Below are 13516 nucleotides of genomic sequence, written 5' to 3'. Positions count from 1 at the left end.
GAAACCTGATGTTGTAATATGTTATATCTTACTGTGTAATGTTTCTGAGATAAAACTGTTCATTTTTTTAATTCTAATGTTATATAATTAAATTCTGATGTTATATAATGTCACTGCCTCCCATTCTGCAGCATGACTCCTCTTGCCTGAATACGGTTATTCTTATGAGTTGATGCTGTGATTTAAAAGCAAACATAACCCTGGCCTGAGTGGGAGAAAAAAGAGAATTCTGACTCCCCGCTGGCTATGGGAACTTAGACAAGTCACTTTACCTACCTCTGGCCCAGTTCTTCTGCTATGAAATTAGGGTGCTGGAGAGGGAATTAGTAATTGTTGAGTACCAACTATGCTTTTATATTTCATTAAATCAAGAATGTTGATGAACTCAGTGGCTGAGGAGACACAGATTTAGACATTTTAAGTAATTTGGCTTAGGACTTCCATACTAAGCGGTAAGAACTGGGATTTGAATCTCTCTCCAAAGCATTCGGCCACACTCTCTCTCACTGGATCATACAATTGCTGATTGCTGCTTCTAGATAAAACCTGTGCGTTTCTACTTTCTATGCATACCGTGTGCTTTCCCCTCTTCGTTGCCTTACCTTGTGCTACGTTCTCTTTCTCAGGTCCTACCATCAACTGTTTGTTGATCAACATCCTTTATTTAAAGTCAGCTTACAATAGTTTCTACTTATTTCACAGAACTAATTATTTCTTAAATTCCTATGACATACATAGGTATAGCAGGGGTTCCATACTCTAAGGCCTACAAATGCTCACAACAAGAATGAAGCAGGTAATGTATGTAAGTGAAGTAAACCAGAAGTAAGAGAGCAGAAGAAAATAGGGTTATGACAAACTGGCATCCTTAATGGCTCGTATAATGGTATCTACACCCTTCTCAGCTATACCTCATTGTTAACAGATCTCCCCCCCGCCCTTTTTTTTTTTTTTTTAAGGAAAAGAGGGTCATATGTAGATATGTCTTATGGTATTTCCTGATTTTAAAAACATTGGGACAGCTTCTAGCCTCTGATTTATATTATATAATATATTACTTGATCATTCAGTGATCATATTATATTCACTAATAGCTTAATCTGGAAAAATACGAGATAGTAAGCTCCTCCTGAGCTCTTTGCTTGAGCTATTTAAAGCAGTTAATAATATCACTAACCAAGGTTGGAAAGTGGAATGACAGGTGCTTAGGGACAAATAATGGTTAGTTTGGCATGTTAAATTGAAAATGAAAGTCAGGAGGTGTGTTCTATACAGAGGTTTGGAAAGTCATCGGCAATTAGGTGACAGTTGAAGCCTCAGAAGTAAGATAATCCAGAAAAAGTACATGCAGAGTGAAAAGATTAGTGACAGAACCATGGGGAATACCAATTCCAGGGAACATGAGGAAAAAGAAGAATGGTGGGAGGGTGGACGCGAGGAAGGTTCAAGCCAGTAAAGACCAAGAAACAAAGGGAATAGTATGAATACTGCAGAGAGACTGAGCAGAAGGGAGGAGACCAAGAGAGATGTCTAAAGATTTAGTAATGAGGAGATCATGTATGCCTTTGCCAGAATAAGTTTCAGCAACGAGATAGATGTGGATTTCAGATTATCTACAAGTGTTAGCATGTGTGGATCAGTAGAAACTTATGTACTGTCAGTGGGAGTATGAATTGATATAGCTTTAAAAACAACGTGGCGCCGTCTTGTAAAGTTGAACATTATAATGTAAGACATACATGTATGTATATATCTGTATAGATCTCTGCTAGAGAAGTTCTTGTACATGCGCACCAGGAGACATTTACAAGAATGTCTGTAGCAACAAGGAGGGAGGGGGCAAGTAACTCAAAACTCTATCAAATAAAATGAATAAGTAAATTGTGATATAGTTACATATTAGTTTATTCTCAATTTAAGGAGTTACAGCTGTACCTAACATGAGTAAGTCTTAGAAACAAAATAGTGAGTAAGGCAAAGCAATCACAGACCATATTTTTAGAAATTGATATAACAACCACTTTAAAATCACTTACTGTGTACCCATTCTAACTTTACTGATATTATTTAATTTAATCACACATATATAAAGTATGATTTTTTTAAAGCTCAAAAATAAGCAAAAGTAAAATAATACATTGTGCAGGAATACAGACAGGTGCCTCAAAAAATAAACAAGGGAATAATCTTAAAATTCGGAATAGTTGGTTACCTCTAGACAGGAGGCAGGGAGATAACATAGGGAAAGAGCATGTAGATGATGCAGCAGTACTGAGGTTGTAGTTCTTAAGTTGACCGGTATTTATTACATTGTTTGATAACAACCAATATTATGTGTTAAACTGTTACTTTTTAAAAGGTAAAATTATGCTTCTCATACAAAATGAATACATGTCAAATGTTTTGTTTAAATCATTAAATATATAAGGGAATCAGGAAGCTATTACAGCCACTTCAAGGGAGAATTCAAAGTATCCCACATACATGCAGGCAGTCAGGAATGCTGAAATGAATTTACAGATAGTTGCAAAACTGGTCAACATCCACGGGGCAATCATCAGTTACATCCCACTGGACATAATTCATTGGTATTTTTATGGACAAGAATTTGTATTTTACAAGTTTTCAACAACTTACAGAGTTGTAAAATAGCTCAGGCCAAAAGGAGGCACTGAAGAGAGGATATACCTAGTAATCATTTTTGCCTATTCCAAAGTCTGTCACAATTTTCCTGACCCAAGTAAACTTTTATATGTACCAAATATTACATAAAAATAGAATGAAGGATAAAAAAGTTAAGTGTACTAATCTGTGTTTCTCTCTCAGTGTGTTTGTTGAAAGAGGGAGGGGCAAGGGTTCTATCTTGAGGAGGGGATCAGATTTAAAGGAAGGGTGGCTTTGATTTTGTTTTCTTAAATAGAGGAGATTTAAATGTGTGCATTGGCTTTGGGAAAGGAGCCATTGGAGGGTGAGTGATAGTGAAGGCAACAGTGGACATTCTAGAGGAGGCAGTAGCGATTATGTTCAAATTCGCAGGTTAGATTTGGAGAGAGGAAGGGGATTCTCCTTCCTCTAAGATGGGAGGAAAAGGAAGGGAGCCAGGCTATAGATTTATTTGAAGTCATAAAAAATGAAGTTGAGAATCTCTAAAGAAAAAGAAGTATTTATGATAGGTGGCTTAAAGAATACGGTTAAGATTTACTGAATGGAATAGGAATGATACTAGGATGAATAAAAGGATTGCCATGCCAGCCTTTTACATTGTGTTAAGCGCTAATTGTCTGAAAATCCTGGTCAGGATCTTCATTTTTTTAGAGTGCAAGATAGAGCAACCGCCTGAATGAGTTTATAGTCTTGAGCAGATAAGATATAAAGACAAAAAGATTTTCAATAAGAAGATTATAAAGTCTTAAAAATGATCAAGTGAATGGTATAGATACTGTATGAGTTTGTAACAGAGTGTAATAAAAAATAAAATAAAAAAAAACTTGGGGTACAAGTGTATACTCTGAGATCCAGCTCTGTCACTAACAGTTTACAGGGCATTAGCCACTTCCTTAATATCTGTGGACCTTAGAGTATTCACCTATAAAAAGAGGGGTTTAGACTAGACAGTTTCTAAATTCCTTTCTTGGAATCTGTGAAAAAACTAAAGAACAGTCGACACTGACCTGGATATAAGATATGATTTAAATGGGCAGAGTTGAGGCTAGGTCTCATTTAAGATGGAAGAAGTGGCATGAGAAAAAACATAGGGCTTATTTGGAAGGCAGTGGGTACATCATTTTAGTTGCATTTACTCTGAGAGTTCATGAATGGGCAGTAATGAGGAGAAAGTAGGAAAGTGTATTTTTCTCTCCAGCTGTAGTTGTCTTTTACACTTTACATGTGCATAGTAAACTCTCAGGAAATATTTTTTATAGATGTGACCTTGCATATCCAGAACTAGTACAACCAAATTATTTGGGGGTATATGTTCTTTTTGTTGGTACAGAGAAAGGGCAAGGTTAACTTCAATTTGTAGTCACATGAACTGTTTCAAAGACACAGCTGTTAATCTTTGAAACAAGATGTTTCTGCCAGAATGAGACAATTTTCAAAGTAATTAAGACTCAAGTGACAGTTACCAACTCAAGGCAAGGGGGTATAGAACTAATATTAAGTAACTACCCCATGGCCAGGTAGTGGTTAGGCTGGCTAACTTAAAACTTCAGGCTAGGGCTTCCCTGGTGGTGTAGTGGTTGAGAGTCCGCCTGCCGATGCAGGGGACACGGGTTTGTGCCCCGGTCCGGGAGGATCCCACATGCCACGGAGCGGCTGGGCCCGTGAGCCATGGCCACTGAGCCTGCGCGTCCGGAGCCTGTGCTCCGCAACGGGAGAGGCCACAACAGTGAGAGGCCCGCGTACCGCAAAAAAGAGCCAGTTCAGGAGCTCAGTTTCTTTCAATTAAGACCCATAGGTAGGTAGGTACTGGAGTTTCTAACTCCAGCCTCAACCCATATTTTAAAATGGTATCATAAGAGGACATTTACAGAAAACATACTTGCATGTCTGACCCCAACTCCACAGAAATCTAGGCCTCAGTGGTCATGTTTTAACAAGGCCGCAGTGTATTAATAATGATACATTCTAAATATGGCATATACTGAAATACCGCTATAAACTATACTCTTCCAAACTATAAGTAGGAAAACACTCATTTATCTAATTTCATTTCAGGTATCTACCTGTCAGATTTAACATACATTGATTCAGCATACCCATCAACTGGCAGCATTCTAGAAAATGAGCAAAGATCAAATTTGATGAATAACATCCTTAGAATAATTTCTGATTTACAGCAGTCCTGTGAATATGGTGAGTTTCTGATAATGGTATGATTCATTTACACAGGTTGATGGCCACTTTTCACACAACAGGGAACATCATCCTAATATAAAGGAAAATAATGATTGTATCATTTCACTGTTTAACATTTAGCATCTCGTTTAAGATCTTGCTTTTAAGGAATTGAAGTATTTCATATTTAAAATGCTAAGTTTTATCTTTTGCTTTTCTGTTATTTTGTAGCAACTTTGCTAACATAATTTTCACAATTATTTTCTATTCTCTTCATCTCATTTGATCTCCCCGATCTATTATGTAAATAGTTCCTTTATTTAGTTAGTTAGGGAGGGAGCTGAGACCCTTGATCCTAGTTAACAGTTGACTTAGCTTTCTTGAGTCCTATGTTGAGTAAAAATAACCAATTTTTGTGCAAGATGTATTTTATGGAAACACATTTATAGAAAGAGCTTTTGCAAACCCAAATGATTAGAAAAAAAATGTTTTAATGTTTTAAAATGTTTGGATGCTTTCAGTTTGATAGGGAATAAAGATAGACTATTATAGCTATATAATTTTTATGGTGTTTAAAAACCGTGAGCTTACATTATCTGAAAGCTATATCAAATAATCTCTTGTTTTATACTTTTCTCAATTTTTTTTAACATAACATCAAATTGTAATGTTAAATTAATCATATTTGAAATTTCTAAGTAGGGAAGAAAAAACTACTTTACAGATGTGAGCCAGGCTTCTTTAAAAATACAAAAACCTAAAGAGCCTTACATCTTGTATTTAGATGAGGTTTGAATATAAATCACAATGATGTCTCTGATTTTTTTCCATGAAGTTACTCAAGTACGCGGGACTTTGTAAATGGGGCTATTGGGGTTTTTTTTTTCTTCTTCTTTTTTAATCTATACAAACAATATACAACTGTAGTTTTCTAAATTACCTCCAGTTTTACATTAAATAACATTTACTTCAGTAATGTCCTTCTAGAGTTCATTTAAATTTCGGTGCCATGTGGCCTTAATTTACCTTTAAATATATTTTTCTCAGCTTAACTTTAAAAATTCTGCCTAAGATGTACTTTATCAGATAATTATTTATCACATTTTGCCTAGATATCCCCATGTTGCCTCACGTCCAAAAATACCTGAACTCCGTTCAGTATATAGAAGAACTACAAAAGTTTGTGGAAGATGATAATTACAAGTAGGTTGGATCTTCTGAAGTGGTTTGTATAACTTTGTCCTGTCCTCCACCCTTTCATCACCGTGTATTTAAACATCGAAATCCTACATCTTATCATGCATATGCCTAATCCAGTTGTACATTTACAATGGTAAAGGTTATTTACATGTATTTCTCTTTAATCACTTGATGTGATTGAGCCAATATACAAGTACCTCCTCTGTTCTTCCATTAAAAAGCATTTCATGTTTCTCAAGTTGTTGAGAGCTGATGTTTGGTAGTTCTAGTTTTAAATTTTTTCCTTTCTCTCTAAATTCAAGCATTAAATCTTTATGGAAATTTATCTTTGAATAGGCTGAAAAATTAATGAAACAGTCTGTGAATAGAAAAATTACTCCTTTTTTAATGGTAATTTTTAACACAATTTTGAACTCGTTTTCAGTTGTTTTTGTGTATTGAGAGAATATTGAACCTTCTGGACTCTGGGTTAGAGACATATTTGTTCAGTATAGCACCACACTTGCCCTTTTTTCTACTCAAGCAAATCCTTCTTCATTAAAGATTTTTAAACTTACTTTTAAGACAGCTGATATCCATTTCCTTTTCCTTAACCATCCACAGTCCTGCCCAAGGGAGGAAGGATTTTTTAAATCATTAACCCTTTTTTATTTTTCAGTGGTGTGCTATACATCATGACTGCCAGGTTTTTCCCCAAAAGATAGGAGGATAAAGAGCTTATTTCTCTTGAGACTTGTCATCTTCCTTGTAGCTTCATTTGTTAATTTCAAAATTTTGTGCTGTTCCCAAGCTTTCAAATTTAACTTGGTGTCTTCCACAAATATTTTTTCCAGTAAAAGGTTATACATTAAAATTTTATCGAAGTGAAAGACTAGGTTATTTTTCAGTATTAATGCATTATATAAAATTTTCCTTATGCCGTATGATAGTGATGATCAACTTCCTTGTTCCCTAAGTTTCACTAATTTTTAAAGAATTCTTCAGTACAGAATTAGTACCAATAAAAGACTAGAAATTCTGGAAAACAACTAGCAATAACTTTTCTTCTAATATTAAATATATTAAGAAGCTCTGTATTTATACTTAAATGTATCTAAACCTTTATTAATGTTTGAAAACACCTTTATTGCCACCTTCTCCACCATACCATATTATTACCACTTTATATTTCCATATCAATTTTTATTTTACAGAATATTTTCTCAGGGTAATTCATTTGAAAATGTATGAAGTCAGTGGATCGGCTTTTTAAGGTTGGAGTTGTTTCACAGATCTGATGTTGGCCTAGCTTGTAAGCTTCTTGAGTTTGATGGTCTGTGTCATATTTATCACTATTTCTTCCATCTCTCTAATTACTGACATAGCACAAAACACTCATGTTTTGTCCAATTATGTACAGAAGATTATCTTAAAACTCAAAATATGAGTAAGTACTTACTAAAATTTCTATATCTGGCTCAAGAAACTTAATGGATTTAAAAGAAGTTAAAGTTTATTCAGTAGAAATGAAGTCTAAGAAATTGTTGCATAATTATAGAGGATGGTGAATTTTAACTCTAAAAGGATAGAGTTGGCCAGTTAAGCCATTAAGTAGTTTTAGCTGTCTATAACCTGACATATTATAAGATAGCTTCATTTTGGTAGGAAAGCGGATGCTATTATACTGATTTTTGTTTTCATGAGTAGCTAGAACTCGAGCAGCCTTCTCATTATATTCATTAACAAATATTTATTCAGCTTTTGGTATTGACGAGTTATTGTGCTAGCTGCTGGGATTACAAAAGTAAGATCTTGTTCTTGCCCTTAAGAAGCTCAGTCTAATGCAAAATACATCCACAAAACAAATAGTTACGAAACAATTCAAACAGTACTATACTAGAGATGTGCCCAGGATGCTATGGGAACATAGATGAGAGGAGACCTAACTCAGCTTTAAGTGGGAAAAGTGAAGAGAAAAGAAACATGAACAGCTTGAGGTGACATTATTACCTGAGGCTGCATCTGAACGGGTGAGTAGGAGTTAGCTCCAGGTGAAGAGTTAAGAAAGGTGTTCCAGGGTATGGAAATGATCAAAGGAATAGGGTGGGAAACTTTGTTTGCTTGGGGAACTACAAGTCTCTTGGTGGTGTTGGAGCATCATATGGGGAACTGAAGAAGATAGTGTTTTCCTAAAGATACAGTTGTATTGCATGAACCTACCGATTAAATGTGTTGAAAATCAGAGCATTTTAACATAAGAGCCATTAAGGTGATAAGTTAGGAAAAAAATGGTTTTTTATGATGAAAGATTTAAATAAAAATGATACTTCATTTATCCATAGGCCTCTGTTTTCGGCAACTTCATCTATATAGGCAGCCAATATCAATATTACAAATTACATGTATATGTTTTAATTGGGGTGAAAATCTTTCAAAGTTACTTCATTTTAATACTGAGCATAATATCTTTTCTCAGTGAATCAGCATCACTGTTATATATAGTGTTTTGATGATGATACAGGCAACTGACACTGACTAGCCTTCACTGCTGTGCTGTTTAAATGCTTCGGCTTTTATACTGCTCTTGGTTATCAGCTGATATTGATAGCAATGTGATTCTCCCATAGCCTTCCTTCTGTCCCTTTCTATTTTGGTTCTGTGTTAGGAAATTGTACTTGTTTTGTTTACTTCTTTGTCTTCCACCTACTAAACTGTGAGCTTCAGAAGGGAAGAGACACCATGTCTGCCCTAGTCTCCATTATATTCCAGTGCTGAGAGCACAGTGCCCGACACAAAACAGGTGTTCAGTGAATGAATGCAGCATAGTCTGGCGCCCAAATAATTAAAGTCAACGACTCTGTAAAAAGAAAAAGAGTAGAGAGTTCTGGTTAATCAAACATCTGTTCAATACATGCATTTTACATGGTCAAATAATTGGAATACAATTATATATAATTTCTTCTATCAAAGAAATACAAGTTAAGAACCTATAATAGATTTATCATTATAATATCACGTATGATATCATTTGTATTGCGCGGTTTCATTGTCCATTTCCAGTTGGTGAACACTGAAAAATAAGAAGTCTTTATTAATTTCCAGACAAATGCTTAATAATAATACAGAGTACACCAAAATGTATTTCATGGACTACATCAAAATATTTTCTACAACTGCTTTAGTATCCTATTTCCTGAAACAGTTTCCACTGATAGGAATTATAATCTCTTTTTGCCATGGAACTCAAAACTGATATTTTATCCTAAATGGAACTTAAGTACCAACTAACAAACTTTGACTTAGGAAAGGGATTTATCCTGGATTTTGTAAATAACCTTTTTATTTGTGTAGATAGATCTTTCTTTTAATAAGTTGAGTTGGTTGTTTTTTTTGGATGGTTACTTTTAAATAAGGTGTTTTTTAAATTTTCAGTGTTACAGAGGCCATTAGCCCACCCAGTAAAGATTCTAGAAAGAATTTGCATAATATATTTAATAATATATGTGAAAGTTACTGAATTTAATTGTCAAGTATCAATATAACCTCAAGTTAAATCACCTTTTAGTCGTTCATCAAATATCTTTAAATGTGTTGAATTGTTTGGCAACATTGGGGTCGTTTGGGGAGATTTCTCTGATTTTAAATATGAGTTTTTGATGTTTTTTTCCCTCCCTAATATATCCTGGAATCACCATAAGATCAGCTTTGTATGAAAGAGAAAGGAGACTTAATTAAAGATTGCTCTTGAAGAAAAATATATAGCTGAGATTATTTTATAAAAATGTTTTAAGGTTTTTGGTAGAAAATACATGATTTTAATATTATTTTGTCAAATATTAATCATTTTATGTGCTTTGTTTCTTTTTGAAATTCAGGCTTTCATTAAAGATAGAACCAGGGACAAGCACACCACGTTCTGCTGCTTCCAGGGAGGATTTAGTAGGTTAGTGCAGCTTTCTCTCATTACCGAGTAATAAACCAGATAACCTAATAAGAAAGAATACACTCCAAAGTGAATAACACTTAGCACATTTTATTCTGCATGCACAGTTTTCTTTTTGGTATTAAAATATGTCCGTTTTTCTGTTGGTTTTCTTGTTTAATCAAAAACTCCTTACTTGTAGTTTGTACAAATAAATACGTACAAATAAATACAAATAAATTTATAAATAAATATGCCAACTAATCAAGAAAAATAGATATAACCAACAGAAAATAATAAGTGTTTATGAATATCGACTCTTTTTTTTAGTTAAGAATACACTGTCCTAGGCAACAAGGCTTGATTACATTAGAAATTTCCGTGGTCTAAGTGGGAAATTCTAATTTGAATAATTATAAGAGTCAATTTTAGTGGCTTAATTTTTTTTTTTTAATTTCACTCTAATACTGGACCAAGTACTGAAAGTATTAAAAAATAGTGTTAGTCCCTTAATTTTTATCTGTTGCATTACAATGGGGATTTATATGTATACCACACATAATCAAAAATATAAAATTGAAGAGAATTATTTATTTTTTAAGAATTCATAAGTAATAACCTTTTTTAAAATTCTAAAACAGACCTTGGCACTAAGCTTTATATTATTGTATATTCTAAAAGTATTTGGAGACCCCTCTAATGAGGTATGAAGGAAGTGAGGGAACAAAGCCATGACAGTGTCTCAGGGGAAGAGTACTCCAAGCAGAGGAAATCATTTCAGTCTAAATCTGTTTAAGTTTGCTTTTCTTTTCAGTCTTAAAGTGATACTTTGCAAATCTGTACATTTTTGAGTTCCACTTTTTTAATTCCCATAAGCTTGAACAGTGTCAATATAGATTTAAATTCTAACTTGAATGCTTGACCTACCTACCCTACACATTTTTTATCTAAGAAGAAGCTGAAACTAAGAGTGAAGAAGTAATGTGTAAAATTAAATGAGCACTGAACTAGGATTCAGAAGACCTGAGTGTTTAGTCCAGGTTTCATCTGTGATATGAGATCCTTACCCCTTCTCTTCTAATTCTGCTGCTGCTTCTGTAAATGGGGAGGATATTTATACTGGCTACTTAGTGCAAGTAAAATAGATAGAAATTAATGGATATTGTATGTATTGAGGTTTGTGTTTTAAGATTCAGAAAATAAATATTTCTCTTGTTCAGTCTGTTAAATAGAATTAATATTAAAATTTAAACCACATTTTATATTTCATATCAAAGGATTACAAATAAAACAATTTTTTTAAACCATGTAACAATTTCTTTCCCTCTCCCTCTCCCTCTCCCTGTGTGTGTGTGTCTATGTCTGTGTCTGTGTCTGTGTCTATGTCTGTGTGTGTCTCTCTCTCTTTTTTAATTTAACCCTTAGGTCCTGAAGTAGGAGCATCTCCACAAAGTGGAAGAAAAAGTGTGGCAGCTGAAGGAGCCTTGCTACCACAGACACCACCATCCCCTCGGAACCTGATTCCACATGGACATAGGAAGTGCCATAGCTTGGGTTATAAGTCAGCATTTTTAATTTTATCTTTCAAATTTTTGTGTTTTTTTTTAAGTTGGCTTTCTTTTCTATTTATTTTACTAGTTGGACAGAAAATAGTGTCCTTGCATAGTTTTATTTGTGTAACAGTAGTCTTTTTCTGATTTAGTAAAATATCTTGTTTGCATAAAGGCATTTATTTCTTCCTTTACCTTAATTTGGAAATGAGCTTTTTCCAACAGTGCCTTCACATCTGGGGGAGAGAAATGAACATTACAGATCATCATCATAAATAAAATCAGGAAAGCAATATACCATTTTCATTTTAAATTATCATAAGTATCAAGAGTGATCACTTATCTTAACCCAAATAAGTCACTGTAAATGAAGCCTATAAAAATTGTTCTTTTTATTCCTAAATATAAAGAAAGGGAAACTGATTTGTTGTTTAGCTTTGCAAGATTGTTTTCTCAAAATGGAGCCCAAGGTTCACCTTTGCCATGATTTTTGTGAAAATTTAATAGCTATTTTCCAAAAGTGAATGTGAAAACAATTTTTAATGTACCCAAGAATCAAGATAAAATTAAAGTATTCTCTGTTACATAGGAAGATATGGCCTAGTTTCCTAAAAAGCTTTCCCTAAACTGTTAGTTTGAGGCTCTTATGATAAAATCTGTGTGTTCGTTAGTATGAGAGTTCGGAAGTAAGTTCAGGATAGCAGATAAATCTTTTATATCCTGAATCTTTATATAAGAGTATCTTTTATATCCTGAATTAGTAACAGTAATAAAAGATATGAAAAATATTTCTCTTTGTTTCCAGTTTCATTCATAAAATGAACACAGCAGAGTTTAAGAGTGCAACGTTCCCAAATGCAGGGCCAAGACATCTATTAGATGATAGCGTCATGGAGCCCCATGCACCATCTCGAGGCCAAGCTGAAAGCTCTACTCTTTCTAGTGGAATATCAATAGGTGAGAAATAATTCTCTGAGAGGGTTCCAACTTAATGAAAAATAAGATTTTTAATAAAACTCAGCTGGGAATGAGTAATTAACCCTACTCTAAGTAGAAAAAAATTGATAAAAGCTAAGTAGCAAAGTAGATAATGAGATGATACTACTAGTAGCTACTGAAGTTAATAATTCGTAATTGTTTGAAAAGTGCTTGATGGTTTGACTTCAAAGGGGGAGGCATTTGAGGAATGGTGAGAAGAGAACATGTGCTGATTGAAATGGTTACTGCATGTAGTTGGAATGTGGGAATGAGGAAAAGGGCAGATCAAGTATGACTCTCGGTTTCTTAGATTAAGCAACTAGTTAGATGGTGGTGCTGTTACCAAGGCAGAGAACACTAGAAGAGCAGCCATTTGTGAATGTCGAGGTATTTGTGAAGGATGACTAGGTTTGGGGAATTAAGAATTCTGTTTTGGACATGTTTGGTCCATATTGAGTTGTCAGGTAGGTAATTGAATGTATGAATCTGGCGCTTAATGGGGTGAGGTCAGGTTTGTAGATACACGTATAAGAATTAGCATATTTATAGTATTTCAAGCCATGAGACTGGATGAGGTCACCTAGGGAGAGAATGTAAATAAATAAGAGAAGACATTCTAACATTTGGAAGTGTGATTTAAAAAAAAAATTTCTTTTTTTAATGGTGGGCCATCAAAGGAAACTTCAAAGGAAAAAAACAGTGTGGTATCACAAAAACCCAGTAGAGGAGGTGTCTCTGAAGAGCAGGAAGTGTTGAATGTATCAATATAAAGTGCACAGAAGAGAAGTAAGGTGAGAATGGGAGTTGATCACTGGATTTGGCAAGATCAAAGTCACTGGGTGCCTCAGATGGTGGGGGGTGGAGCACCAGCAACGTCGAAGACGCATCAGCCAGGGTGAGCGTGATGATGACGTAGCTTTCAAGAGTGGCTTCCTTGGTTTGAATGTCTGAAAAGCTTGTGGCAGATTTTCAACAGGTGCAAGTATTGAAAGATCTGATTCTCAAGTACAACCCTTCAGTGATCCCAAAGGGTAACAACACTCCCAGA

The 13516-nt window shown here is 34.5% G+C and overlaps 1 protein-coding gene across 5 annotated transcripts in view; it reads left to right on the top strand.

Moving 5' to 3' along the window:
• RALGPS2 (Ral GEF with PH domain and SH3 binding motif 2) overlaps positions 1-13516 on the top strand; it is a 179634-nt gene that overhangs the window by 133899 nt on the left and 32219 nt on the right. For all 5 annotated transcript variants that reach the window (XM_027086204.1, XM_027086203.1, XM_027086205.1 and 2 more), the window contains 5 exons: positions 4720-4857; positions 5952-6042; positions 9894-9961; positions 11366-11501; positions 12296-12447. In XM_027086204.1, coding sequence (XP_026942005.1) covers positions 4720-4857; positions 5952-6042; positions 9894-9961; positions 11366-11501; positions 12296-12447 — 585 coding nt within the window. The remainder of the gene's footprint in view (positions 1-4719; positions 4858-5951; positions 6043-9893; positions 9962-11365; positions 11502-12295; positions 12448-13516) is intronic.

This window comes from Aethalodelphis obliquidens, unplaced genomic scaffold (genome assembly GCF_003676395.1).
Source record: "Aethalodelphis obliquidens isolate GAN/ISIS:26980383/991018 unplaced genomic scaffold, ASM367639v1 scaffold55, whole genome shotgun sequence".
Taxonomy (NCBI): domain Eukaryota; kingdom Metazoa; phylum Chordata; class Mammalia; order Artiodactyla; family Delphinidae; genus Aethalodelphis; species Aethalodelphis obliquidens.
This window is presented reverse-complemented; position numbering and strand designations above follow the sequence as displayed.